The 26136-nt window shown below is 39.3% G+C and overlaps 1 protein-coding gene and 1 long non-coding RNA gene across 2 annotated transcripts; one reads left to right on the top strand and one right to left on the bottom strand.

The window, feature by feature from the left end:
• Window positions 1-3554: 3554 nt before the first annotated feature.
• On the top strand, window positions 3555-5823 carry LOC140858505 (uncharacterized). Its single transcript, XR_012142068.1, has 2 exons — window positions 3555-4455; window positions 4981-5823. It is a non-coding gene; the product is annotated as an uncharacterized lncRNA (long non-coding RNA).
• A 3694-nt stretch (window positions 5824-9517) lies between these two features.
• Window positions 9518-22881, bottom strand: LOC105034766 (ankyrin repeat protein SKIP35). Its single transcript, XM_073259265.1, is given in 9 exon segments — window positions 9518-9893; window positions 10692-11100; window positions 11103-11586; window positions 17754-18185; window position 18376; window positions 18572-18654; window positions 18657-18738; window positions 18740-19117; window positions 22173-22881. Coding segments are annotated over 7 exon segments (1737 nt in total). The 5' UTR covers window positions 19099-19117; window positions 22173-22881; the 3' UTR covers window positions 9518-9893; window positions 10692-10804.
• Between the last annotated feature and the right edge of the window lie 3255 nt (window positions 22882-26136).

Here is a 26136-nt window from a genome sequence, read left to right as displayed (position 1 = left end):
AAAACAAAAAAAAATGACCATCCCGTTCATCGTCGCGCTACTCGCGGAGACGTCTTCCTCACCACCGATGACCAGTCGGCGGTCGACCGTGCGCTAAGCCGTTCTTCCTTGCGTGGTGCCGTTCATCTTCTCGCTGGTCGAGCGGGGCACCGGAGCCGCCTGGGGGCTGGGGGCAGTTGGGCGGGGGCCTTCAAGGGCAGAGGCATCCTACCATTTTGTCTTCTCTAGGGCTGAGCAGGGGGCTTGGGGGCAGAGTCGCGGAGGGAGGGGAGGGGGAGGTAGTGGGGTGGAGCCGTGGAGTCGGGGTGGAGCCGTGGTGGAGTCTTTCTGAGGAGACCTTACCGGGGTGGAGCGTGGAGGCGGAAGCGGGGGCCTCCTGAGGGCAGAGGCCTAAAATAAGGGTTTCGATGGCTTTGCCCTTTAGCCGCCCCGTATAACTCGTACCTTATCAGTTTCCTTCTAATATGGAATCTTAAGATTCTACATAAAATGAAGTAAAATTCATATACAAATGCCAGCTTATTTTTGTTTTCTAATTCGGCACAGAATTACTATTCGTATTCAAATTGATAACTTCAAGCGAGTTAAAGTATATTTTTTTTGAGAAAAACATGAAGCACATTTTTGAGGTATGTACCATCAAACTTTTTGCTTGGCATACTTCTGATGTGGTTTGGAAGAAAGGTGAGAGGTTGGGTTCTTCAGCAACTCATCTTCCAGTTGATTCTTAGTGGTCGAATTTTGTCCCGTAAAAAAAAGATAAATCATCGGCATGTTAGGCTTGTCCCTAAAATGGTTTAGATGAGAAATTGAGGTTACAAGGGATATGATTAGATGATGTGTAGATGGTGGTACCACAAATCAATAGTGGTTTGCAAGGGTATTGTCGGCCGCCAACTCAACATCAAGTTTTGGTTGTTTTGGTAACATGGATTAGGTGACCAATTGGTGACGGAGGATTTGATATTACAAGAGATAGGACTAAGATTCTCAACCTATTTTTAGAATATTTTGGATTTTCTCTTCCCTCTAATATGAATGAAACCTCATCGCTGTCTGTCCACCTACCTACCAATATTAGAGGATTGCATTTTCCGTTCCCAGTTGTACTTTGATTGCCTAAATAATTAAGCATTGAATTCTACATTAAAAGAGTATATCCATCCCGAAGGCACCTTAAGCAATACAGTCTAAAAATAATCTCCAATCTCTTATATACTTTATATTTTTGTAGGAAATTGTTAGCATACGTGGCCCAAAAAATCATATTTCGTATGAAGTTAATGTTGCAACTTGACAAGTCATATATGTTTAATGTCTGCCAAATAATACTTGATGGACTAACCCTTTTTCCAAAGCAACAACCAGGATACTACAAACTAGGAAGGATGATCAAGACTAACAAATTTTTAGAACAAAAAATAGTTGCAAGCCGAACTTTGAAGCAAATGAATATTACACTTCAGTCATATGCAATCAGTCCATTCAAGTCAAATTCTAATGTAATCAAGGTGTGCATAAATTGATTTTAGGCCTGGAAAGTTATCTGGCCCTAATCATGTTGAGTCCGGATTTCAATGATTTGGAGCATTTTTGAGCCGGTCTATTTGCGATCCAATTGATCATGATCAGGATAACTTGGCACACCACGAGTTTAGATTTGAATCCACATTTGGTTAGTGCGATCTAAAGTTAATTCATGACCTTTCACAAAGTTGCAATCATCCCTGCCATTTCCTCAAACCATCGTTCTATTATTGTAACCATCATTTATTACCATAATCATAATCTACTCTTGGTGAATTGAGTAACTTGGCATTTCATCCCTCCTAAAAGTGCAGGACAGGCTCTTCGATTATGCATAGGATTCAAGGACAAGAAATTCTTTGTACACCATTCACGTGTATAAAATTGATATGGAGGTACATTTATCTGATTGGTTACGTACGATTGCTTTCCACGCATACTTAATGCCCAGTTTCATTTTTTTTTTGAATTTTGAACGACGAAATATTTTTTTTTTCTAAAATTTCTAAGTGCAACTCTTCGATTATGCATAGGATTCAAGGACAAGAAATTCTTTGTACACCATTCACGTGTATAAAATTCGATATGAGGTACTTTTATCTGATTGTTACGTAGCGACTGCTTTCCAACGCATACTTAATGCCCCAGTTTCATTTTTTTGTTTGAAATTTTGAACGACGAAAATATTTTTTTTCTTCTAAAAAAATTATAACATTCTGTGTTGAAATTATGACTTCCAGCATATCATAATAACACAGCATGTCATAAAGAGAGAAAGATATTTTTATCATTGAAAAATTTATAAAATATTTATGTGACGAAAATACTTCTATCAAAATTATGACATCTTATTATAAAATTATGACACCTGTGCGGAAAGTCATGATTTCAATGTGAAATGTTATAATACCGACACAAAATATCATAATTTTTTAAAAAAATATTTTCATCGTTCAAAATTTTAAATAAAAAAATAAATTGTAGATATTAAATATATATTAAAAAATAATAATTATGTTCAATATAATTGAATAATATATTTTATATATTTTTATTGCACCATTCGTGTGTACAAAATATTTCTCACGCAAGGACGATAGAGATAGAGAGAGATGGCTTCTCTTTACTTGTGGAAGAGCAATCCAAGTTTTTGGAGCCCACCAAGGCTGGTGCCGGCAAGACAATTTGGCCCCACGCCAAAAGGCAAGCGGGAACGAACATTCAGTGGACCGTACAAGAGGATACTATGAAAGCGTGATCTCATGGTTGCGCGTATCCAATTGCATCCGCTGGCCGAAAACTCTGAATCCGGTCGTCGGCCCACCCTATATGACTACATACGCTGTATAAAAGATTGCAGTTCCCTTCCTCGCAACTTGCCCGCACCTTCCAGCTTCCAAATAAAAAAAAAAAAAAAAAGATTACGCAAAATTGAGATATATCATCCGAGTTATCATCCATATCACCATATCATATTACAATAGTTGTTTGAATCATCTCTATAAAACCTTTATTTTAGCAAAATACCAAGATCTATATTATTTAAAGAATTTCTAGAATTGTTTTATTTAAATATCATGGTCATGAGTAGCTATCGATTGATGCAATGTATCACATGAGCTCCCTTGTATGAGTTGATGCAATGTATCATATCAGTTTCCTTGTACGGGTCAAAAACTAGGAGCGAGTCGCAATAGTGACGCGTGTTTGACAAAAAAAAAAAAAGAATTTTGACCAGAAAGGAAAAGAGGAAAATTAAGTGTGATGTCTTATGTTACACCATATATAGAAAACTTTATGGCATCCATATGGGGACATTGAACCTACACAAGCATTTGGGTGTCTATTATTTACATGTGCTCTGGATCATGTGAATCCTATGAGTCCATGTGTTGTGTCGGCACGATATTTGTGTTGATCACGTGTCCGTGATGAAAACCAATAAACATTTGTATGCAAAGTATACCATCTCTCATATTTAGATCCCCGAAGGATTTAACGACATCTTAAATAAAACATGAGGAAATTCGAGCATTCAAATGCAATAATGAAGCACTAATCTAGCATTCAAGAACATGTTCATCCACCAAATCCCATTTTACATGGATCAATCCATGAGGGAGAAATTAATATTGCCAAATGCCAACAGTAGAATATAGAAGCTCCCACAACTTCAGTTGTGACTATAAATTCCAAGAAGAATCATTTTGGAATGATTCACTGTTGGGACCCGGTATTTCTTATATTACTACTACTGCTACTATTATTTTATTATCATTATTATGTTGGTACAAGGAAATCAATAAGAGCAGGCTTGATGGGTCATTGATCAGACCTGAAGATATTGCCAAAAAAAACCAACCCGGATCCTTTTTACTAGAACTTGACCCTGGTGAGGGGCAAAGGAGAAAAAATATAATTGGGGAGTCACTGAAGGAGGCCAGGGGAGAAGAACCTTAAAACATTGAAAATATCAAGTTTGCCTCCTAACAAAGAAAAGGAAATCCCCATCACTGCCCCCACTTGGGTATAGAATACAGTGCATCTGTCCTTCTCTAACGCACACACCAACTCAGCACACAGCCCAAATAAATAAAGAGCTAATCAGCCAACCCCAACCATATCAGCCTCGTAAGTCCTGTTATCTCCGATTCTTGCCCGAGTGAGGCATTACATTTATCAATTGCGCCTCCCCATTAAACAACATCTCTACCACCCTTCTCCTCTCCACCCCTCTTTCTTCCTTATTCTTGGCCCTCCTACTTCTCTAATAGAATAAAATAAAAGGAGCTCCAGGTATCACATGTGCTGATCTCACATGTCATTCTTCTTTAATGTTTGGGATTTTGGCTTGAAGGAAAAAAATACTTGCTGCGCAATGCAAAGGAGGTCCCTTTTCCAGTGGTGACAGGAGCAAATCCAACTGAGGTAATGCTTAGTTCTTTGTTGTTTCTCTTACTGTAATGGATCTCTAGAGCATTTTTACAGAATCAGTTGGGTCTGAATCTGAAGGGGCTTTGGAAGAAAGCTCTAATTCATATCATATAGGAAGGCATCGATGTTTTATGTTTGCTCAAAAAGTTAGGAGTCTTTTGTGTCATTTTGATCATGTGGGAGGTCTTAAAAGCCAAAGGCTGAGAGGGAAGGATGAATTTTTTATTTTTCCATCCATTCTTTTTTTGTTTTTTTTTTTGGGTTTGATTGGTCAGGCTGCCCATCATCTGTATATAAAGGAAAAGAATATGCCAATAGAACTGCCTGCATGTTAATTTCTTCCAACTCCAAGAGCCCAGTTTGTGTTTTCCTTTTTCTTTACTTTTTGGTCTCTCCCTCCTCCTTGTCAAAAAAATGGCAATTTGATATATATCTTTTTTTCCACATAATATGTTGTTGAAAAAAGATCTTCAATTTTCTTGGACTGATGGGGATCCATATTCCATTCATTATCAACAGGTTGAAGTTTGAAAGTTGAAGGCTATCTCCTTCTCAATAGCAGTGGATTACCAGTTTCCTTGAGGACCTACTTTGCTTGCTTGTCTGCGGTTAAGTTGCAGTTGGTCAAAGCTTTGTCACAAAACAGCATCACCAGTTGGGGATACTGGGTCATGATTCAATAAATATATTTGGATTGCAAGCGACAGAAAGGCAAAGAACAAACTCAAGTTTGCAAGAACCTTAAAGTCCCACGTCAGAGAGGAATTTATAAGCTTGATGAACAGATCTCTTACCTCTTGAAAGATTGATAAGCCTTCACATATCCAAGTTGGGAATTTAAATGCACTTTGTGGCCTTTGGATGCTGAGTGGCAATTTTCAAAAGGTTTCATTGTTTTAAGTCTAATTGCAGTGGTGTAATGGAAAGCAGAGTAAAGAGGACAACATTGGGCAGTGTACCAAACTTGGAGTATAAGAGGACTCAATCGCAGAGGAATCATGGGAAATCCTTTCCATCGAGTTATTTCAGCACAGAAAAATTTCTGGTACTGATCTGCCTCACAGCATCAATGATACTTCTTCCGCTTATCCTGCCACCATTGCCTCCACCACCTTCCTTGTTACTACTGCTTCCTGTAGGCATGCTAGTTGTGCTAATGGTCTTGGCTTTTATGCCATCCGACATGCAAAAAATTGCCTCCTCTTACTTGTAAAGAGTTAGACAAATGTTCACACGAGTAGAGTGCCCAATATTTTTTCCGTCTTTTCATGTTGATGCCTACTTATTACTTTCAGCATTCTCATCCAAGTTTTGTCATTAGTCCTTTAAATTACATTTGTATGTATCAACTTCTTTATAGTTTTTGATGGTGGTCAGTCTTCAGAAATGAAGATCATGATCAGTCTCTCACATTTCAGAGTCTCGGATAAATCCATGCTGCCATTGATACTACTCCCCGTCCAACCTCACTCTAACTGATTTAACAAAGCAAAAATCCACAAGATCTTTAGCAATCTCTGGTAGTGGGGTTTTTAATCTGTTGCTCGATTTATTTATTTATTTATTTATTTTTCTCCTATGCTATGCATATCGAATGCGGTGAAAAAAGAGAATAGATGTATAATTGGAACCATTCTACCAGCAGTGAGGTAAAACTAAAGAGAAGGCAGATAATTTAAACACTGGAGATGAACTGAGTGGCCTATAAACACAATTAAAGTGCATGTAGATCTTTACGCAAAAAAGAAAAAGTGCCTGAAGATTGAGACCATGTTCTTAATAGATTGGAGCTTTTGAAGCCAATTTATTTAAAATAAAAGGATGGACATTCTTTGCCTTGGTGCTGTATATACTTTACATAGTCTGAAGCACAACGACTGGTTGATATAAGAACCCATTTCACTGGATCAAATAAAAGACCAAAAATATAAAGCTCCGGTCGACATAAACATGTCATGCAATTTTCTGCTTGTTGTCTTGAATTAGGCTGTTGTTTTATAATGTGGTTATTGTCAGCATCTCAACATCTTTATTTCTCATCCTCCTTCCCAATTTTGTTTCTTTGATGAGTATGATCTCTGTTTGGGACTGGTGGTCTGGTGACTTTATCACATAAATAGTACGGGCACCAATATGTGTTTCTATGTGCATGTTGTATTCAATCATCAAAAAAAGGAAAAAAAAAGAAGAAGTTTTTGTTGTATTCTTTCATTTCTTTGTTCCTGTATGTGTTTCTATGTGCATGTATGATAAAGAAATTGCACACATGCACCGATATATGTGAGTGCTATCTACTGAAGACTTGGTGAAAATTCAGCCTTGTACAAAACTTTGAAGTCTTTACCACAACATGGTTATCAAGGTCCTGTTGTTTCAACCTAAGATCAACACATAATTCAGAACAAAAAAATTGTATTGCAGTTAATATATCTTAGTTTGGCTATCGTAACATTTGTTGGCTGTCTCGTTGCTGAGTGTATCCTGCGCTCCTATGGTTTGAATCTAAGATCAAAACAACCATTCAGCATAGAAAACATTGCAGTCAATATATCTTAGTTTGGTTGTGGTAAGAATTGTTGGCTGTCTCATCGCTGAGTATGGGTATCCTGTGCTTCCATTGTCGGCACTGCTCTAACTCTAAGAAGTAAATACTCATTACTGGCTTCATTAACTATTCCATGTAGTGGATCATATAGATTCCAAATTTCCAAAGGTGTACAACATTTATTTTTCTTACAACTTATGGAAGGAAATTATCATATAAAATTTTAAGTTGCATTTTATTATTTCATGTCATTGCAGCTTCGCTTCGTTGGCTCTTTAGTCTATAAGGCTACTTCATTCAAGAGCCCTAAACTTCTAGGGTCCTGAAGCTGCCTTAGGCTGTATTTAGTTTGGATTTTTGTTATCACCAAGCTATTGTTGATGAAGATACTAATGCACCTACTTAAAAGTTTCTCAGTAAAATGAAGCAGTTGAAACTTACATCTTTCTAATCACCTGATCAGGTCTTCCTTTCTTTTTTTCTTTTTCTTTTTCTTTTTTTTTTTTTTTTTGGAGATGAATGGGATTCCTGTACTTGCTAGTCTGATTATGCAATCTGGTGATTGCAGCTTGTCCTAAAAGCAAGCCAATCACCTTTTCCTTTTCAAAGTGCATTCTATCAGAAGAATGTATCACAGCTGATATGGTATCATAGTCCAATGAAAAGGGGGTAGGCTGAAATTAGATAGGCAGAGATGATTGTAAAAGGAACAAGAAGTGACTCAAGCTGCCAGCTGAATTCTTGTTATTGGGTTGAATGAATCAAATGCGTTTTATTGTTTGCATGAAAAATGAATGAGATTCAAGGTAGTATCATAGGTCCCCTCAGAATAAACAAAATTATACTTCACCTAAGAGCTTCCTGGAACTGCAATTCTCAGCACCTCTGAGTAAGGAAAATCAAGACTAGTTTCTAATAAGATCTTCCTTTGTCCAAGAAGCTATATTATTTCACTTGCATTCCAATGCAGATGCTTAAATTCTCAAGAGGATGACTTTTGGCTTTCCTTTTCATTTCATGGAAGTCCTCCACCTTGATCCACCTATGCAGTACCAACTTAATATTTTTATGATGCTTCCACGGCATCAAACTTATGCTTGATTGTCCTGTATTTTATGATGATAAATCATCGCCATTAACCTTAACCTCTTCCAAATAAAGGCTAGCTATCAAGGTCTTTTTGTTGTAGCCTGACAACTAATCCTTCTCAAAAGAATATCTAAATCAATGAGTAACCTTGCAGACAACCAATATGAAACAGAGTCTAGATGTGATCAGAACGGGTTTTAGTGCCTGAACAGCAGGTCTACCAAAACAATTATGATTGCCTCGCCAAGATATTCCCCTCATTGTTCCTTTATATTGTTTACAAAATCTGGTTCTTTTTGGGTTATAATTGATGGTTCTTTCTTAATATCTATCCCTACTGTAGAATCAGACATGAGAGTTTTTTTTCAAAATTAAAGGCTATGTCAAGGTGCTAATATGACCTCTCAGAACTTGAGTAATCTTGCTTTGTGTCTCTAGCGAATTTCATGAGGCATCAAATGCTCTCTCTGACAGCTTATGTTCTTTCCATGGGGACATTGGTGGCTCTTTGAATCCAACTTCTGTCTCCTGGATACCCCACCCCGAATAAATTGAAGGCCAATTTCGATTCTTGCACAAGGACATCTACTACATGCTTCTTCTCAGGTACTTTACTTTGCCTCTGTTCCATTGGCTGAGCTAAGAGCTGCATGGGAGGGATTCATAGCAAGAACATAATTCCTAGGGTGCGGGACCACTTGGTTTGAAGGAGACACTTTAATAGCCATTCGGTGGATTAAAAAACCAAGAACACATTATAAGATATCCTCCATGACATCATCTATCTGATTGTATCCTTGCTTTGATCTTCGTGCAAGCCATACTTTCAGGGAGGCTAATCAGATGGCAGATTGGCATATAAGCAGTCATAGTGAGGATGTGGTCAGACAGATTCCTTGCTACCTGCTGATCTTCCTGTGTTGCTACTCTCCTTCTCCATCGGTTGTGCATATATTGAAAAATTAGTTAGATCTTTCCCTTTGTTTCTTTGGATAAAAAGAAAGCTTTTTTTTTTTTTAACATGAGAAAGGGAGGGAGTCCCACCCATAATATAATTATCTAGATCCAAATTTTTGGAAATGCATCACCAAAAAATGAATCTGGTTGGCAAAGAAAGGGGTATGGCAACTAATAGGCAATTTATATGCAACAAGGTTATCCTACAAAAAAGGTTTTATTTATTTTTAAATGTATGAAATTGCCCTCCATGAAAGCTTTAGTCGCCTCCATTACCATAACTTAAGAAACAGGTGATTTGTTTGCTTATCAGGATGGGAAGCAACTAGTGCTTCTTGGAACCAATGGGTCAAATAATTTTTCAGAAATCATATTTTGAAATATATTCTGTTGTGCTTTGTCTCACAGAAATCTTAGCAATTTTTCATGAGAAAACAGATTGGCAAGAAAAACATTGGACAACAATTTCTTGTGCAAGCATGTCCATACCTCAGGTCAGTCCACTAATTAAGGCTAAATTTCTGATAGACAATTTTGACAAAGAGAGAAGCCAAACATAAAGTCTAGGAAGATGCTAGCAGGACAGAGATCGACCCATTAAACTATGAATTGAACAAAATCATCAGAGATATGCAGTACATGCTCAGAGACCAACCACCTGTTCCTGTTCCTCAATTGCTCAGCGACCAGACAGCTAAAGGAGAAAATTCTTCAGAGTTGGAACATTAATGGAATTCCAAATTTCCCTGTTATCTCTTTGGACAACTTGGAGTAGAAGGAAAACTCCAAAGTCTTGGAGACCAGCCTGGGATCACTTGGTTGCTGCTTTTTGCTGGGTTATCTGCAAAGAAAGAAATCATCAGATTTTCTTGCAGAAACACAGATCCCTTCTGCTGTTGTATCCAACTTTTTGATGACTGGTTGCCTTCTAGCTCTAGAATTGTCAATTGTTTATATACTGTTGGAAATCTTCTAAAGGGTACAAAACCTTAGAATTGTAATATAACTGTTATCATTCGTTCAATAAATTTTAGGTGGGTTATTCCCTTTTTTTTTCTCAGATAGAGACAGAGAGATAGATAGATAGATAGATAGGGGGGGAGAGAGAGAAAGTCTAGAAGGAATAGTTCCAGCAAATAAATCAGAACACCATTAGAGGGACAAACTCATGAACAGAAACCCAATTATGATATTAAGACGAGAAGAGAAGGAAAAAAGTTAACTGCATGATCATCAGAATTTCATTAAAAATGAAACTAGTAATAGTTAAAAACATAAACCAACAAACATGCCCTCCATTTTGGATCCCTTTGGTTTCGATGATCCAAGATAAATATAACCAAGGGATGATAATAACAAGCAAACTTTAACCAAGCACATTGAAACAACAATAAGATATATTCAAAATGGATCACCCAGAAATAAGACAAAATCCACCTAAGCTGATTCCGAACTATTTTCTACAAGCAAGCTCCTAAAAGGATTAACCACACATTCTTATGATATTATGATTATTAAAGCAGATTTTGGACAAAATGATTTATATGGCCAAGAAAGAAAAACCACATAGGACTGTTTTGAACCATTAGACATAGCACTGCCATTAGAATAAACTTCAGATTAGAAGATTAAGACAAACCTCTTACAACTTTATCTTTAAATTGTCAAACAAAACGCTCAAGGAACTGTACCAATGCTATTCTTAACCCATGAGATCAAAAGATAAATTTGAAACAAATGCTGTCAAGGGCATCAGAAAAATGGCATGTGCTGCTGCAAGATTTATAAAAGCTCTCTCTTCAGGCTCATTTCATCCGCTGCTCAATTGCTAAGCCTCCTTGCCGCCACCAAGAGTTTCCTCTTCAACCTCTGAGGTAGCAATGACCCACTGGCTGCCAAACACTCCCTGTACAGCGGCAGGTATGCTATAGCAATTACCAATGGTGGTGGCAACTCTCTCAGACAAATATCTGACTCTCCTCTCCTAAGAATCCTCATCAAGTTCACATAATGGTCCTCTCCAGCTCTCATTCCCTCAACAAATGCGCCACCGACCAAAGATCAAGTAAGAAAACTCTCAGCTCAGTTGTGATGATCCCCTCATTTGATGTTGCAAGACTGTTGGTAAATGCATACGTTGCAATAGGGTCTCGGAGAAGATCAGAACTAAGAAGAAAGTTAACACCTTGGAAAGAATCAGGTCTCTCCTCCCCCACAGACTTCAGGATCCCAAAGCTGAAAAGGTTGAGCATCTGCTGAGGGATGCATTGGAGGAGGGAGGTGATGATGGCAACTTGATTACTTGATGTGGCAGCAGTGAGTGCATAACAGAGCTCCATATCAGCACATCCTCGCTTGACAAACCACTGGACAACTGGGGCACAACCATTCCTGGCAGCCATCATCAGGGGCCCCAAGAAGGACGTTGCATGCCCCTCTGTGATGAGACACTCCACGGTGTCGATGTTAGAGTATTCAGAGGCAACACAAAGGGCAAGATTTACGTTCACATGCAAACCTCTAGCCTGAGTCAGCTGTAACAGGAGTAAAGTTAGAAGTAAGAGTTTATTGAATTTTTTTCTTTTTCTCCTTCTTGAAAGGATTCAAATTAAGATCGTAAAGTTACTGAAAAAAAGTTATTTTTCTGGATGTCATTGCTTTTGTTTGAAGTTATTCATGTCCAATGAGTCAGCATTTGTTGATCTCATCAAGAGAATCGATGGCACCTTTAACTTGCTGTCTGTGTGTCTTTAAGCATGTGCATACTAGAGCTGCAAAATTTGTGGTAGCTTTTTAAGATGAGAATACATGCTGTTAATTATGATCTACAATGTCTAAACTCCCTAGAAAACAAAAATCATGGGTTTTGGAGGTCCCTTATCAGTCAAGGTGGATGCAAAATGGACAATTTTCATGTTATATGATACCATATATTGATTTGATTGTAATTTTAAAGTATCTAAATTGATCCAATTTTTGATGTGTTTCAAGATGTGTAGATCAAGATCAATGATTTTAATTATTGAAGTATAAGAATTTTATGTAGCTAAGCTTGCTAATTATATTACAACTGCCCATTTCAAGTCTATTTGATACATAGGCAAGAGACTTTCAAAACACTCAATACATGTACATAGCAGAGAAAGAGAAAGAAAGAGAATATGGTAAGATTGACATTCACTGGCTACGCCTGGAAAGCGAGAGGGGGCAGCTACCCCGTGAACTTTAGTGTTAGGATTTGATGCCTCGAGATTCAGCCCACATTGAGCCCACAGCGAGGTTCGCGGCGAAAAATAGAGTCCAACGAGACTAAGATCATCCGAAACGGAGCTCGAATGAAGGAGATACGAGCTTTTGAAGTCGGCACGAGACTCGAGGCGGCAGAGGACTGCCGGCGGCCGGCGGCGGGCAGCAGCGGCGCGGCCGCAAGCGGCAGCGCATGGGACGCGCGACCCAGGCGGGCGGGACGCGTGACCCAGGCGGGCGGGCGGCCCAGCCGGGCACGCGGCCCAGGCGGGCGCGCAGCCCAGTCGTGCGCGGGCCCGCGCGCGCAGGCCGGCCCAGGCCCAGGCGACCTGCCTGGCCCTTTACACCGATCCACCGTGGACCGGGCGGTCCACGGCTAGGCCTGTGGACTGCGTGGGCGTTTCCCACGCGTTTCACGCGGTCCACGGTACTATTCCATGGATCGGTCGTGATCGAACGACCCAGTGAGTTCCCGATGACGATCCGACGGTTCAGGAGCGTGATTTGGCTTGTTTAGGAGACCTAAACCTAATCTAATTAGGTTTAAACCCAGTTTAAGCCTTTAAAAAGGCCTGTGACGAACACAGAGAGGTGTGGTTCGTTTTCTCAGCCGCGCAGAACCCAAGAAGAGAGAAGAGAGAGGCGGAAGCGCTGAGAGACAAAGAGCAGGAGGCTCCTGGACAGCGGTCGCCAGACACTTCAGGGGTTCAGGGGGTCTTCCAAGAGAGAGAGAGAGCTTTTGTGAGGAAAACTTCTAGTGAGAGAGAATTGGATGTACAAGGGTTGAGGGTGAGATCTCCTCTTGTAAAATTTTTTTTTCATAGTGAAGTTTACATGCCCCGTGAAGGCGAGCCCTTTTGTGGCTGATCCACGTATTTTGATTGTTCTTTCTTTTTGTTTTGTTTCTTCTTTATTCCTGCTGCATCGCGTGGTATTGAAAAGGTCTTGAAAGGTGGTGTCCAGGCCAAACATCTACCCAACAAGTGGTATCAGAGCAAGGCGGTACAATGACGTAGATTGCAGTGGTGGTGAGCAAGACTGAAGATGAAGAAGACAGGAACAATCAAGATGAAGATCAACAAGTTCGATGGTAAGAGCAATTTCTCTTTGTGGCAGGCAAGGGTGAAGGACGTGCTCATTCAACAGGGTTTGATCGATGCTCTCTTGTGCGATGAAAAGCCGACCACCATGGAGGTGCGGGATTGAAAACGACTACAGATGCAGGCGGTGAGTACCATCCGCATGTACCTGACGGATGAGGTGGTGATCCATGTGCTGAGTGAGACTTCTTCGACGGTGCTGTGATCGAAGCTCGAGGAGTTGTACATGACGAAGTCTCTCACCAACACACTTTTCCTCTGGAGGCAGTTTTACCAACTGCGGATGACTGAGGGACAGCGTGCAGGAGCATTTGAGCCACTTCTAGAAGATCCTCACCGACCTCCTCAGCGTTGGCGACAACGTTGAGGAGAAGACCAGGGCGCTGGTTTTACTGACGTCGCTTCCTCCTTCGTAAGAGTCCTTGGTGACTGCTCTTCTAGTGGGGAAGAGCACTATCAAGATGGACGAGGTCACTGCGGCGATACTCCAGAATGAGGTTCTCAGGAGGGAGAACCCAGCTTCGAGCTCAGGTGGCGATAGCTCAGCTTTGGTGGCTTCTGGAAGAGCAGGAGGCGGTAGACGGAGCGACAGGAGATCGCAACGAGAGCGGTCTAAGTCCAGGAGGGACTTGAGCAAAACCAGGTGTTACCGGTGTGAGGAGTTAGGACATCTAGCCAGAGATTGCCCTCAACTCAAAAAATCGAACGGTGATTGCTATAGCGACGGCCGGCAGCGATTCAGATGGAGATGTCTTTGAGATATCTGATGAGGTATCTACTTCTTCCCAGCAGTGGATATTAGATTCTGCATGCCCCTATCATGTATGTTGCAGAGAGGAGCGGTTTGACTCCTTAGAGAACAGTGAGGGCACTGTATATCTGCCGGATGGATCGAGCTGTATGATCAGAGGTATTGGGACGGTCAGCTGGAGGACACATGACGGTACAGTGAGGAGATTGAGGGAGGTCCGATACATATCCGATTTCAGGCGGAATCTTATCTCACTTAGCAGACTGGATTCGAAAGGCTACAGGACGGTAGCTGGTGGAGGAATCCTGAGGGTGCTACGCGGCAATAGAATTGTGCTGGAGGGGAAGAAGGGGAGCATAGGACATTATTACCTGACGGGGAGCCCAGTGTGAGGTGGAGCTTCGGGAGCCAGGTAGAGCCCAGAGCGAGGTGGAGCTCTAGGAGGCAGATCGGGCACGAGACAGGAGACTCAAGAGGACGAGAGACAACGTCGCAAGGTGAGATTCCTATTACCGCAGGACGATGCCCCGAGCAGGTGTCAGGTCAGGAGGAGCACAGCATACGACGGAGATGGGATCGAGCAGCCTGGCTCGACTTTCATGTTTGCCCATCCATGATCAGTAGGCGATTGTCCCAGGGCATGGGGGCGAGGAGATCCAGAAGCTTTCGAAGTTTGGAGGAAGCCGAATATCGAGTCGAGATGAAGATTGTTAGGATTTGACGCCTCGAGATTCAGCCCACATTGAGTCCACAGCGAGGTTCGCGGCGAAAAATAGAGTTCAACGAGACCAAGATCACCCGAAACAGAGCTCGGATGAAGGAGATACGAACTTTTGAAGTCGATACGAGACTCGAGGCGGCCGGCGGCGGGCAGCAGCGGTGCGGCCGTAGGCGGCGGCGCACGGGACGCGCGACCCAGGCGGGCGGGCGGCCCAGGTGGGCGCGCGGCCCAGGTGGGCGCGTGGCCCAGGCAGGCGCGCGGCCCAGCCCATGCGCGGGCCCGCGCGCAGGCGCGGCCCAGGCCTGCGCGCGCGGGCCGGCCCAGGCGGCCTGCCTGGCCCTTTACACCGGTCCACCATGGACCGGGCGGTCCACGACTGGGCCTGTGGACCGCATGGGCGTTTTCCACGCATTTCACGTGGTCCACGGCACTATTCCGTGGACCGGTCGCTATCGAATGGCCCAGTGAGTTCCCGATGACGATCCGACGGTTCAGGAGCATGATTTGGCTTGTTTAGGAGACCTAAACCTAATCTAATTAGGTTTAAACCCAGTTTAAGCCTTTAAAAAGGCCTGTGACGAATAGAGAGAGATGTGGTTCGTTTTCTCAGCCGCGCAGAACCCAAGAAGAAGAAGAGAGAGACGGAAGCGCTGAGAGACAAGGAGCAGGAGGCTCCTGGACAGCGGTCGGCAGGCACTTCAGGGGTTCAGGGGGTCTTCCAAGAGAGAGAGAGCTTTTGTGAGGGAAACTTCTAGTGAGAGAGAATTGGGTGTACAAGGGTTGAGGGTGAGGTCTCCTCTTGTAAAATTTCTTTTTCATAGTGAAGTTTGCATGCCCCGTGGAGGCGAGCCCTTTTGTGTCAGATTCACGTATTTTGATTGTTTTTTATTTTTGTTTTGTTTCTTCTTTCTTCCTGCTGCATCGCGTGGTACTGAAAAGGTCTTGAAAGGTGGTGTCCAGGCCAGACATCCACCCAACATTTAGCATTCTACCAAACATAACTTAGGACATCTCCTATTGCCAAGGACTTTGTTATAGGTGGAGAGATGCTTGCCTCCTATAATTAAGGAGGAAGTTTTTCAATCATGGTGTTAGATCTATACTGGTACCATATTAGTATATTTCAGCAATGCTCATTATGGAGGTCAATTTGGCATATTGACACTTAGTATGCCTATCATGGTATAGGGAACAATTTGGCATATTGACACTTAGTATGCACAACATACTGAGTATCGGTTTAGTACTAGTATAGTATGGTTGCTTGATATGGAACACTACACATGGGTATCTGCAAACCTTGTTACATAACTGGTTATATGGAGAGTTTTTTTTGTAGGTTTTTCAAGAATAACATATTGTTTGATGGTCAGAAGAAGGTCCCCCTATAACTATTATTTGATAAGTGTAAATGCTATTCCCTTCCTATTTTCATGGAATATGCTAGTGTAAGGGTGTGAAGAACAAAATGGAAATATCATCAATGCCATGCATCATGAAAGTTTAAATGGCCACATTTAACTAATGAAAAACTCTTGTTGTTTGATTAGATCCATGAACCAGGTCTTGATAAGAGAAAGAAGAGGCTAGCGGATAAGAGTAGATCTTTTGATAGAAGTTGAGTAAAGAATAGGAATGATAATAGTATTAGGGACTCCCATTTGTGCCAATAGCGAATTATATTTTTCCTTCATTTTTCCCTCATTTTTCCACTCATTATTACAAGATTTCAAAAAAAGAAGTTTAACCAAATTGAATTCTACCATTTCTCATGGTACTGGCTAACCCATTTCTATCCATCAAGATTGCTGGTCATTGATCATTTTTAGCATAGCAGAAACCTCATTCAAACTAGTTGCAAAAATTGTTAGATAGCCCATTTGTATACATAAATCTAGTCCTATAATTCCTACCATGTTATGAACATTTTCAGTCTACCATGTTTCATTTATAGATGTCAGTTTACCCATTAGCCCATCTAAGCTTTCACTTCCTCAAGACAATTACCATGATCTTACATCAAAAAATAAATTTTCATAACCATGTGGTAAATCCCAAGGCAACATGATCTTAATAATCATTGTCCTCTCATCTCATTAAGTAATGCCTTACACATCATTTGATGTTTTTGTGTTCAGAATTCTAAAATAATCTGCTATTATCCTAACGACCTTATCCTGCCTCCAAAATAGAATATCATAACCATATAGTAAATCCCAAGGCAACATGATCTTAATAATCATTGTCCTCTCATCTCATCAAGTAACACTTACACATCATTTTATGTTCAGAATTCTAAAATAATATGCTACTATCCCAACGACCTTATCCTGTCTTACAAATAGAATATCATACATGCATTGGCAAAAACATGAGTTGAACTTAAAAAAAGGTTGTGGATGGTTTCCCTTCCATTCTCATCACTAAATGATTTTATAGCTCAGTTAAAGTCATCGCGTTGCACCTGTCTGCCCCATTTTATGAATGTCATGTTCTCTTTTAAAAATGGGTGGTGACTTTCTTCCAAACCCTGTGACCCCCACCTCACCCCCCCCCCCCTCGCACCCAAAAAAAAAGAAAAAAAACTAGAGAGGTTGGTACGACCGAAGATATATCACCATCTGAGATAATCACTTACCACATTTTTCCCATATCCTACTATCAATTAGGATAATTCTTTATAGAATGGATAATAATGAAAATTAGAGCTTGTCTAAGTAATCATGTCCACTGATTAGAAGCAAGCTGTGGTTCCAATATTATTTAAAATCCGATAAGAAATTTCTGCAATTATCTGCACTATTATTACAATCCAACTAAAAGTAAAGGATAACTAGAGCTACCATAGGTAAAATGCTTTTGTGCAAAAGTAGGATACATTACCTGCAATAAAATGCTTACAAGTTCTGTGCTCCCAAATCGAGTAGCTTTCATGAAGTATTGGTTTACATTTTCTGCACCCCCCTCCACCAAGAAACCTAGTAACTCCGGTACAGCATCTCTTGCTACTCCAGATGACCAGCCATGGTTAACTGAGTTAGACAAGAGAGGGATTAAAAAGTAGGCTGCATCAAAGGCCCTACCAAACTCCTGTCCCGTAATGTTTTCTCTAGCAATTTTTAAAAAAGAATTATATGCTGGCAATTGTAGTTGGATTTCGAAGATTGATTTATGGATATCTTTATCCTTATTTTTTTGATTGTGCCAATGGAATTCTATCAGATTAAATGCCCAAGCAATGAATTTTTCAAGGTTGGCACTCCAATTGGCCTTCGTATGCACATAGCCTTTATATGCTTGGAGGTGTTCTTTCACCTTATAGAAAATTAACAAGAAAAACAAATTAATCATACATGAATATTAACCTCCATAGCTATTATTGTATAAATATCCCTTTGTAGCAAACTGAGTACAACACTTCAAATTCAGTAATAAAAAATCAATATGTCATTTATACGGAGGAATTTGAATGAGTTCTCCACAAACAAAATACATAATAAATGACCCTTGACACCACATTTTATGGTACAAGGTAATGGAAATCAAAGTGATGAGACTTCACAATCACAGGATATCACGAAACAATTATCAATTCTTGATCTCTTCGAAAAATTAGAGTGAGCTATTTTACAAAATCAAATATAGAATACAATGATTGCTAAGATTATATATGCAAGGGAATCAAAATAGTAAGAATTTACCTCTTAATCATGCCGGTTTTGGTATTTGGAAAGCTCATTGTGCAATTTAGAGGAGCCAAAATTCACAATGCAAGAAAAGACGTCTCTGACAAGTCACCTTTGTGAAATCATGTGCTCCATTTGAGACAATCCTTTTAATCAAGTGAGTAGCTTTGTCCAAATCTTGGTGTGTATAGAAACCAAATACTACTTACCACCATACAAAGCCCAATGTTATGATATTGTAGATCGATTGACAAAATCAAGCTCTCAGCAAGTTCCCAATCATGAGAGTCCAATGCCCTTTGAAACCTCCAGTATAACCCCTCCATCTTCCTATGTTCCCCTCTTTGAAATTCCTTATCTTTCTGAGAATCCTCAGATTCCTCTGCCATGGGCGGTTTCCTTGACCAAAGGCTTTTTCCCCAATGGGTGCAATCCAAAGAACAATGACTATTTTTGCTCAATAATGATTCCCTCAAGAAACCAAGAATTGTTCGACGGATTTCCTTCACCAGTTCATCGACCAACACATGCCGAACACCCATTTCTCTGATGGCAACAACCCTGCAACCGCCGTGTCCCGACAAAGTTCAAGCAATATGATCAAAGTAATATCTTGACCCTTCCATACATGGAAGCATGATATTAATGCTATTAAAGAAGTCGATAAAAGAAAATCTCCAAAGTATTTTAAATTAAATGGAAGCAAATGGCAACCAAACAACCCTCGAAAATTCTTGGAGAAATTTACTTATGACCCTTGGTTTGATTATCACTTTATGTTTAGAACCTTTTAAGCAGAAATTCTATCCCCAACCCTTTGTTTTGTTGACTGTTTTACTTTTAGTTCCTAGACCATCTAATACTATATGTGGAATGGGTCATGCGTATAAGAAAAATTATAATGCAAGAGTTGTTTGCTATGCTTCTAGAGCAATAAATTATGTGTTTATTTGTGCTAATCATAATATCCTATTCCTAGGTTATCCTTCACCCATGCATCACTACCCATCTAGAATAGAATAATTCCTTAACCTTTGGCCAACCCTTTAATCTCTCTCTGTCTCCTTATAGCCTCCACACCCATTGCCTCCTCTAGTTGATAGCTATGCTTGGTCCCTCCGACAATGACATGGCCCACTAGCCAATAATCTCCTAGACCGCAAAATCCCTATTTCATCTTGTTCAGCATCCGCTACTGCCCCACTCACATCCTTTATCACCTCTAGCACCGACCTTTCCATACCCCCTGCACCTTACAAAATAAAAGCATGGTTGATATAAGAACTTCATCCAAGTTGAATGACAAACTCCCTATTTCCAAATTCAATGTAAATTAATATAATATATGTATATATAAAAATGTACGTGTGTGTGTGTGTATATATTGAAAACTATATAAACATGCCAACGTCTCTTCTATGTGAAATGCCCACATTCGCAAAATATCCCTCTTCCAAATGCTCAATATAATAGCTAGAGTTTGTCTCAAAGCATGCCTCCCTTACTAATCACTCTTCCAGTCATAATATCCTTGTCTTTTAAACAACTCCCAACTCTCTAAATCCTGCAATCAACTCCCATATCTTTGAACTATCTGTGACTCATTAATGAAAATTAATATTGACCTTAGATTCCATATGTGACTGCCATTATATCTAGAAATGGTTCCATATGCAGAGAGTATTCAATCTAGAGTTGGTATGTTAGAGCCAATTCTACTCTTTCCATTGCATTTAGTTGCAAGAGTTGTTCTAATAAACAAAAATGTCCAACTCTATTCTTAGTGCAAATCCTCTCCAAAGGACACTCCATTTCTTTCCTCACATGGAAGTGCCATCTTGGTTGCAAAGAATTCAGACCTCGAAGAATTTTTCCTTACAAAATAGGAGGATTTCCCTTGTAAAAGAACTCTAACTGTCTCATTGCTATGAAATCATGCATGTTCCCTTCTCTGTATACAATAATACTTCCATTCTCTCCCTATAGGATCAATTTAAAAAGCCCGCCACCAAAGTCCTATCTTCGTTCAAATATTGAATAAGCTATTTTTTCCGAGGAGCTATTAGTTGATGATGCATTAGAAAATTTTTCTTAATATTTTCTATTCATAAGATCTGAACACCAGATTCTCTTACTATTTCTTAATATTAGTAAGACATTGATGCATGTCATGCATGATTGTTTTTTCAAAAAAAATAGCGGATGGTCCTAATTGCATCTTTTTTTTTAAAAAAAAAAACTATTGGGATTATAAAGGGCTATAATAGTTTTTAGAAATTGCCCATATCATAAGTAAAAAGATAAAGATGGGAATTTTCTTCTTATTTTTTGGACACTAGGAGGAGGGAATAGATAAGCTTTGTGAAGAAATTAAATTATAGAGGTCTTAAGAATAGGCATTGCTCTTTCCTATACAAAATTGTTACATTTGTGATGATATCTCAACCAATGCAATAAGGCCTACTTGGCTTCAAACGAATCAATCCTTATGCACTTCTCTTGGACATATAAACCCCCACGGACTACTAAATTTGAAGAGATTCGCCTGCTCATTAACGTATTGTCTCTTCACAATAAGAAATCTCACTCATAAGCCCCAAAAAAATTCAAGATACACAATAATATTAAATTTTAGAAATAAAAAATTACCATGAGTAACGGTGGTTGGATGGCCGAGTCATTGAGAGGTGAGCTGCATGAGAAGAGAGAAATGCTAGCCTATAAAACTTGTTAATCCGATATGCTTGCAGAAGGGTGCAGCTTTGGCCAATTTTACCCAATCCTAATCCGACCAATTTGTAACTTAGGGTGGATTAAGTTAATATATAACTAACCTGGGTTATGCTCGATGTCAACACAATGTGATTTTGAATCAACTTTAGGTTGATAACTTGGGTATTTGATTGCAATCCAAATTGCACTAGCATGTCAGTTTGTCAATCCAATTAAAGACTAACTGATATTTTTTGCAAGAGTATCAACTGGAGCAAACCTCAACTTTACCCATAGTTTTACAATCAAGACCTCCAAAGTAAACCTATTTTAAACCTTGTTCAAGTGAACAAAGCCAAACTCATATGGTGTTTTAGTAGACGATCCTGAAATTGCACTGTATTTAAGTTTGGGTGGTTAGTTGATCCTTAGGATGGATTGATTTAATGAATAAGATTTTGTTGAACATAAATATCATTTTTATATTCCATTGGCTTGATTTGTTTTCTTTAAATTTTAGTGATTCTAATTCATGAATCATCAAAATCTTTCTTAAGTAGGCACAGGACAATGTATGCATGCATGCTTAAAGATCACTCTCGGATGCATATTTCTCCAAAATCATGAATTCAAAAACTTGAAAAGAAATAAAATATTAAACTTTGACACAAATATCGGCATTCCAAGAGAAACTAGCTAATATCCAGATCACTATTAATCATATAGTCAAAAAAGCGAAGAGCTTTAGAATGGCCATGCATAAAATATTTCTTGAACCAATTAGAATCACAACCACAGCAACCACTAAATATCCAACATTCACGCTAAACTACCAACAATATTATCCAAAAATTGCAAGCTTTTCAAAACGCAACACAAAATGAGGTAAAAGTTGAAGAATTACCAATAGGGAAAGAATAATCCGAACCCATCCTTCGGACAAGGTGATACCTATAGACTGTCACTGGCTATGTTAGTTTTTCCGCTTTTTCTTCAATCCCGAAGGACCCAACCACATCCGTCTCCACTTCTTGGTGCCATGAGCATCTCTTTGACCTCCTATTTCTAGACCCTCACTCATCTCCATGATGAGGATGCTGTAGGCGATGAGTCGGGCGCTAGTGTGCAGAAGGAAAGGAGGTGGTGAGGGAAGAGGAGAGAACAATTTAGAAAAAAAAAGAAGAAGAAGAATTTAGGCTCCCCCTGCAAACGGTGCAAGAGGTTTATCACCACTAGAGGGGTATTTCATCAAACATTTGGTGTGCTCTTGCTCTTGCTCATGCTTTCGATCTCTTGAGAGCACAGCGGGGTAGAACTCCTCGACATCCGATCTTCATGGGGATCTCAATACTCGCCGTGGGGCCTGGGTGGCAGCGGAAGGGCCACGGTTACCATTGACATCGCTGCCGGGATAGAAGCAAGAGGTGCCAAAACCCCGCGCAAATCCGCCCTTCATCTTTCTTCTTTCCGTGATGCAATCTATCTGGTGCAGCCAATCCCCCGAAAACAGCACCCGCAAAGAAAGTCTTCGTTGATCAGAGATATCTCCGACGGACATCCTTCGATATTCAAGTCAGAGAGAAGATTAGACAACAGTCGAAAGAACCAAAGACTCAACTTGAGAAGCTTAAGAGAGTTTGCCAAAATTTACCAAAACTGTTGTCTTACTCCATTTTATAATAGAATGCGGTATAATCTCATCATTAATAAAGCAGATAATTGAAGAGTTGTCAAATCGTCGGAAGCTGTCAAATCGGCGTGGGTTGTCAGATCATCAGAATTAACCCATATCCTTGGCAGGACAAAGCTCCAGAGCGATCGCACAGCATGTCCTTGACAGAACAACAGTCCATAGCGGTTGTATGACGTTGGGACGGATTGGCCGACTATATGTCGGTATTCGACTGTCGGAACATCGGGTAATGACTCGAAAATACCATCGACTGATCTGGTGCTTTGTGGAAGTCGGACGTCGGCTGCCACCCCTGACAGTAAATTAGTGATATGGGTTCGGCCGTTCGGCCGGTTGGAAACAGTATTGGTCTGTTTGACCGGCATATCTTCGGTCGGATACTGTCGGCAGTTATTGTCAGAGTCGTCTGTCTGTCCGGTGGGTAGAGTCGGGTGTCGGTTGGATCGATCCGAGGATAAGTCGGTGTATGAGATCAGTCGGTATATCCCAACACTATCCATTTGAAGGCGCAGAGAAAATATTATAAATTTTTTTGGCTAAAAAAAGATATAATTTTTGGCACTTCTCCAAGAAATAGTGTAGTTCGATGAATTTTTCGTTCTTAGCAGAAATATCTGAATATTTTTTTCTAAAAGATTCGATTGTTGACGCTCTATTGATCGGTTTGAATTGTTTTCACATACTTTTGATATCTCTCTTCCTATTCGCCTCGCCGCTACGTCGTCCTCCACCACCGGTATCTACATATTTGCCATCAAACACCAGTGTTTTCCTCAACCGTGTTAGGCTTAAAAATGTTTTGAGCCATCACGTGACACAATTTTTTTTCTAAGATCGGATCAAGGGCTCGGTTGAGGTGGATGGCAGGATCTCATTGAAATAGTCAAGTAAGTGAAGGATCCAAATGAAAATTTTTAAGATAGAGAGGTGTGGCTGAAATTAGGAAAAGTAGAGGGTGAAACAAAAATTTTTCCTTAAAAAAAAATTCTAGGATAAGGACCCTAAAGTGTCGGTAATTATATGCTAGGATTTAGGTTAGTAAAAGCTTGTCTGATGTGATCTCAATAGTTAATCCAAATAAGAGTAAAGAGAAAAAAAAAAAATCAATAAAAGATAGTTCTGTCCTTCTCCAATGCATGTGTTAGAGCATTTAAAGGATCTTTCCATGGTACAAGAGGACTTGGAATGCACACCTGCTCATAGTAAATGATAAGTAGTCAAATGTAGAACGGATAACTCTTAAAACTATTTAGATAGTAAGCCCATCCTAATATAAGTTCTCTCATATTTCGACTTCTTTAGTCGAGACAATAATGGGTTCTCCACTCTTATGAAAATGGAGCGGTAGAAGTATTGAGAATCTAAAATAAGAAGAAATATGAAGTGCACAATTTTCTAAGAGTCTATTTTCCTTCTTCACTTAAACTTTCCCCAAGCTTGCTTCATTCAAGATATTTAACCCTAAATCCCTTCTTATTGGTCCTTTTTTTTTTCATTATTTGAGACATATGACTGACATAAATGAGTTGGTTGGTCAAGCATGGATCCATATAAAATAAATGGTTTGATTATGGCTTTATACTTCTCAAACCAATTACTAATGAGTCAAGTATGGATTGATGGTTTTCAATCGAACCTAGGTTTAATGTGATCCATTGGCACCTCTAAACTAGATATGATTATATAGATTGAGAAAGAAAATGATTACTAAAAGGGAAGATTAGCATTCTAATCAAATAAAGAACAAGTTTTTTACTTTTTGCTAAAGAAAATGCAACATTAAGAGAGATTTTTAAAGCTATCTTAGATTTTTCTTCTCGAATAGCAAGCAATTGTTCAAATGCATGTACTATGTTAAAAAACTAAAATAGCAAACAAAAGTTCAAGGGATTAGGGAATAAGATGGATAGAATACATGAAGTAGATAATAAGTATTGATATTTATGATTACTAAAAGGGAAGATTAGTGTTATGATCAAATAAAGAAAGAGTGTTTCACTTTTTGCGAATGAAAATGCAAAATTAAAAGAGTCTTTCAAAGCTATCTCAGATTTTTCCTTTTGAATGGTTAGCTATTGTTCAAATGCATGTACTATGTTAAAAAGCTAAAATAAAAAAAAAAAAGTTCAAGGGATTAGGGAATAAGATGGATAGAATACATGAAGAAGAGAATGACTATTGATACTTTCATTTATTTTTTTAAAATTTTAATAAGATTCTAATTTCTTGGGATATGGACAAGAGATAGGTAGGGTCTTTTTACACAAAATTGAATCCATTTATTTAAGAGGGACTTTATAGGTGATCAATATAAATAAATAATTAGGATGTTCATGATATAGTTTAAAAACTTAAAAATTTGAATCCATTTGTAAGTTTGCCAAGTTGGGTCCGTTCGAAGACTCAAGGTAATACCAAATAAGTCTCGAACACAAGGACTTAATAATATATATGATATTTATTATTAAATATATATCTATTATGAAATATTGATTTTTAAAGAACATAAATAGATATATTTTTATATATGGAACATAAGACTTAAATCTATAATTGATTATTAACATATAATTAGTATATTAATTAACAATCAAAATAAAAAAAATTAAGATGTCAATGACTCTTTTAACGTGCTATCAAATAATATTGTATTTTGAGATCGAGTGTTAGGAGGGGATGGTGAATGGAACCCCCTCAACTAATAATGGGAACACAAATAATAGGATTGTGGGGGTGCATGAAAAGATCGATCATTATAGAGATTCTTAGCATGTAAGAAGTAGAAGCCTCCTAAAATTTTTTTTGTTTGACTTATATTACTATATTTCATAATAAGAATAAATTACAAAAATTTTTCAGAAAATAGGTCGAAATAATAGGTACATCCAATAGTTTTCAAAATCTATAATTACATCCTTAATATTTTAGTCAATCCTACAGTCTAACCCATGCCATTAGACCGTCCGTTAATATTAACTTGAATTTCATTGCCATGTCATTATAAATTCTTGAAATGACCAAAATAATCTCGAATAAAAAAATTAAATAAAAAGAGAACCTTCATCTCCATTAAATTTGGTCTCATCTCTCTGAGTGCTCTAGACCCTCCACCACCGTCTCCACCCCGCCATTAGGGCTAGAAGTGGGCTCAGGCCGGCCCGAGACCCATCAGGCT

Source organism: Elaeis guineensis, chromosome 1 (genome assembly GCF_000442705.2).
Source record: "Elaeis guineensis isolate ETL-2024a chromosome 1, EG11, whole genome shotgun sequence".
Taxonomy (NCBI): Eukaryota; Viridiplantae; Streptophyta; class Magnoliopsida; order Arecales; family Arecaceae; genus Elaeis; species Elaeis guineensis.
This window is presented reverse-complemented; position numbering and strand designations above follow the sequence as displayed.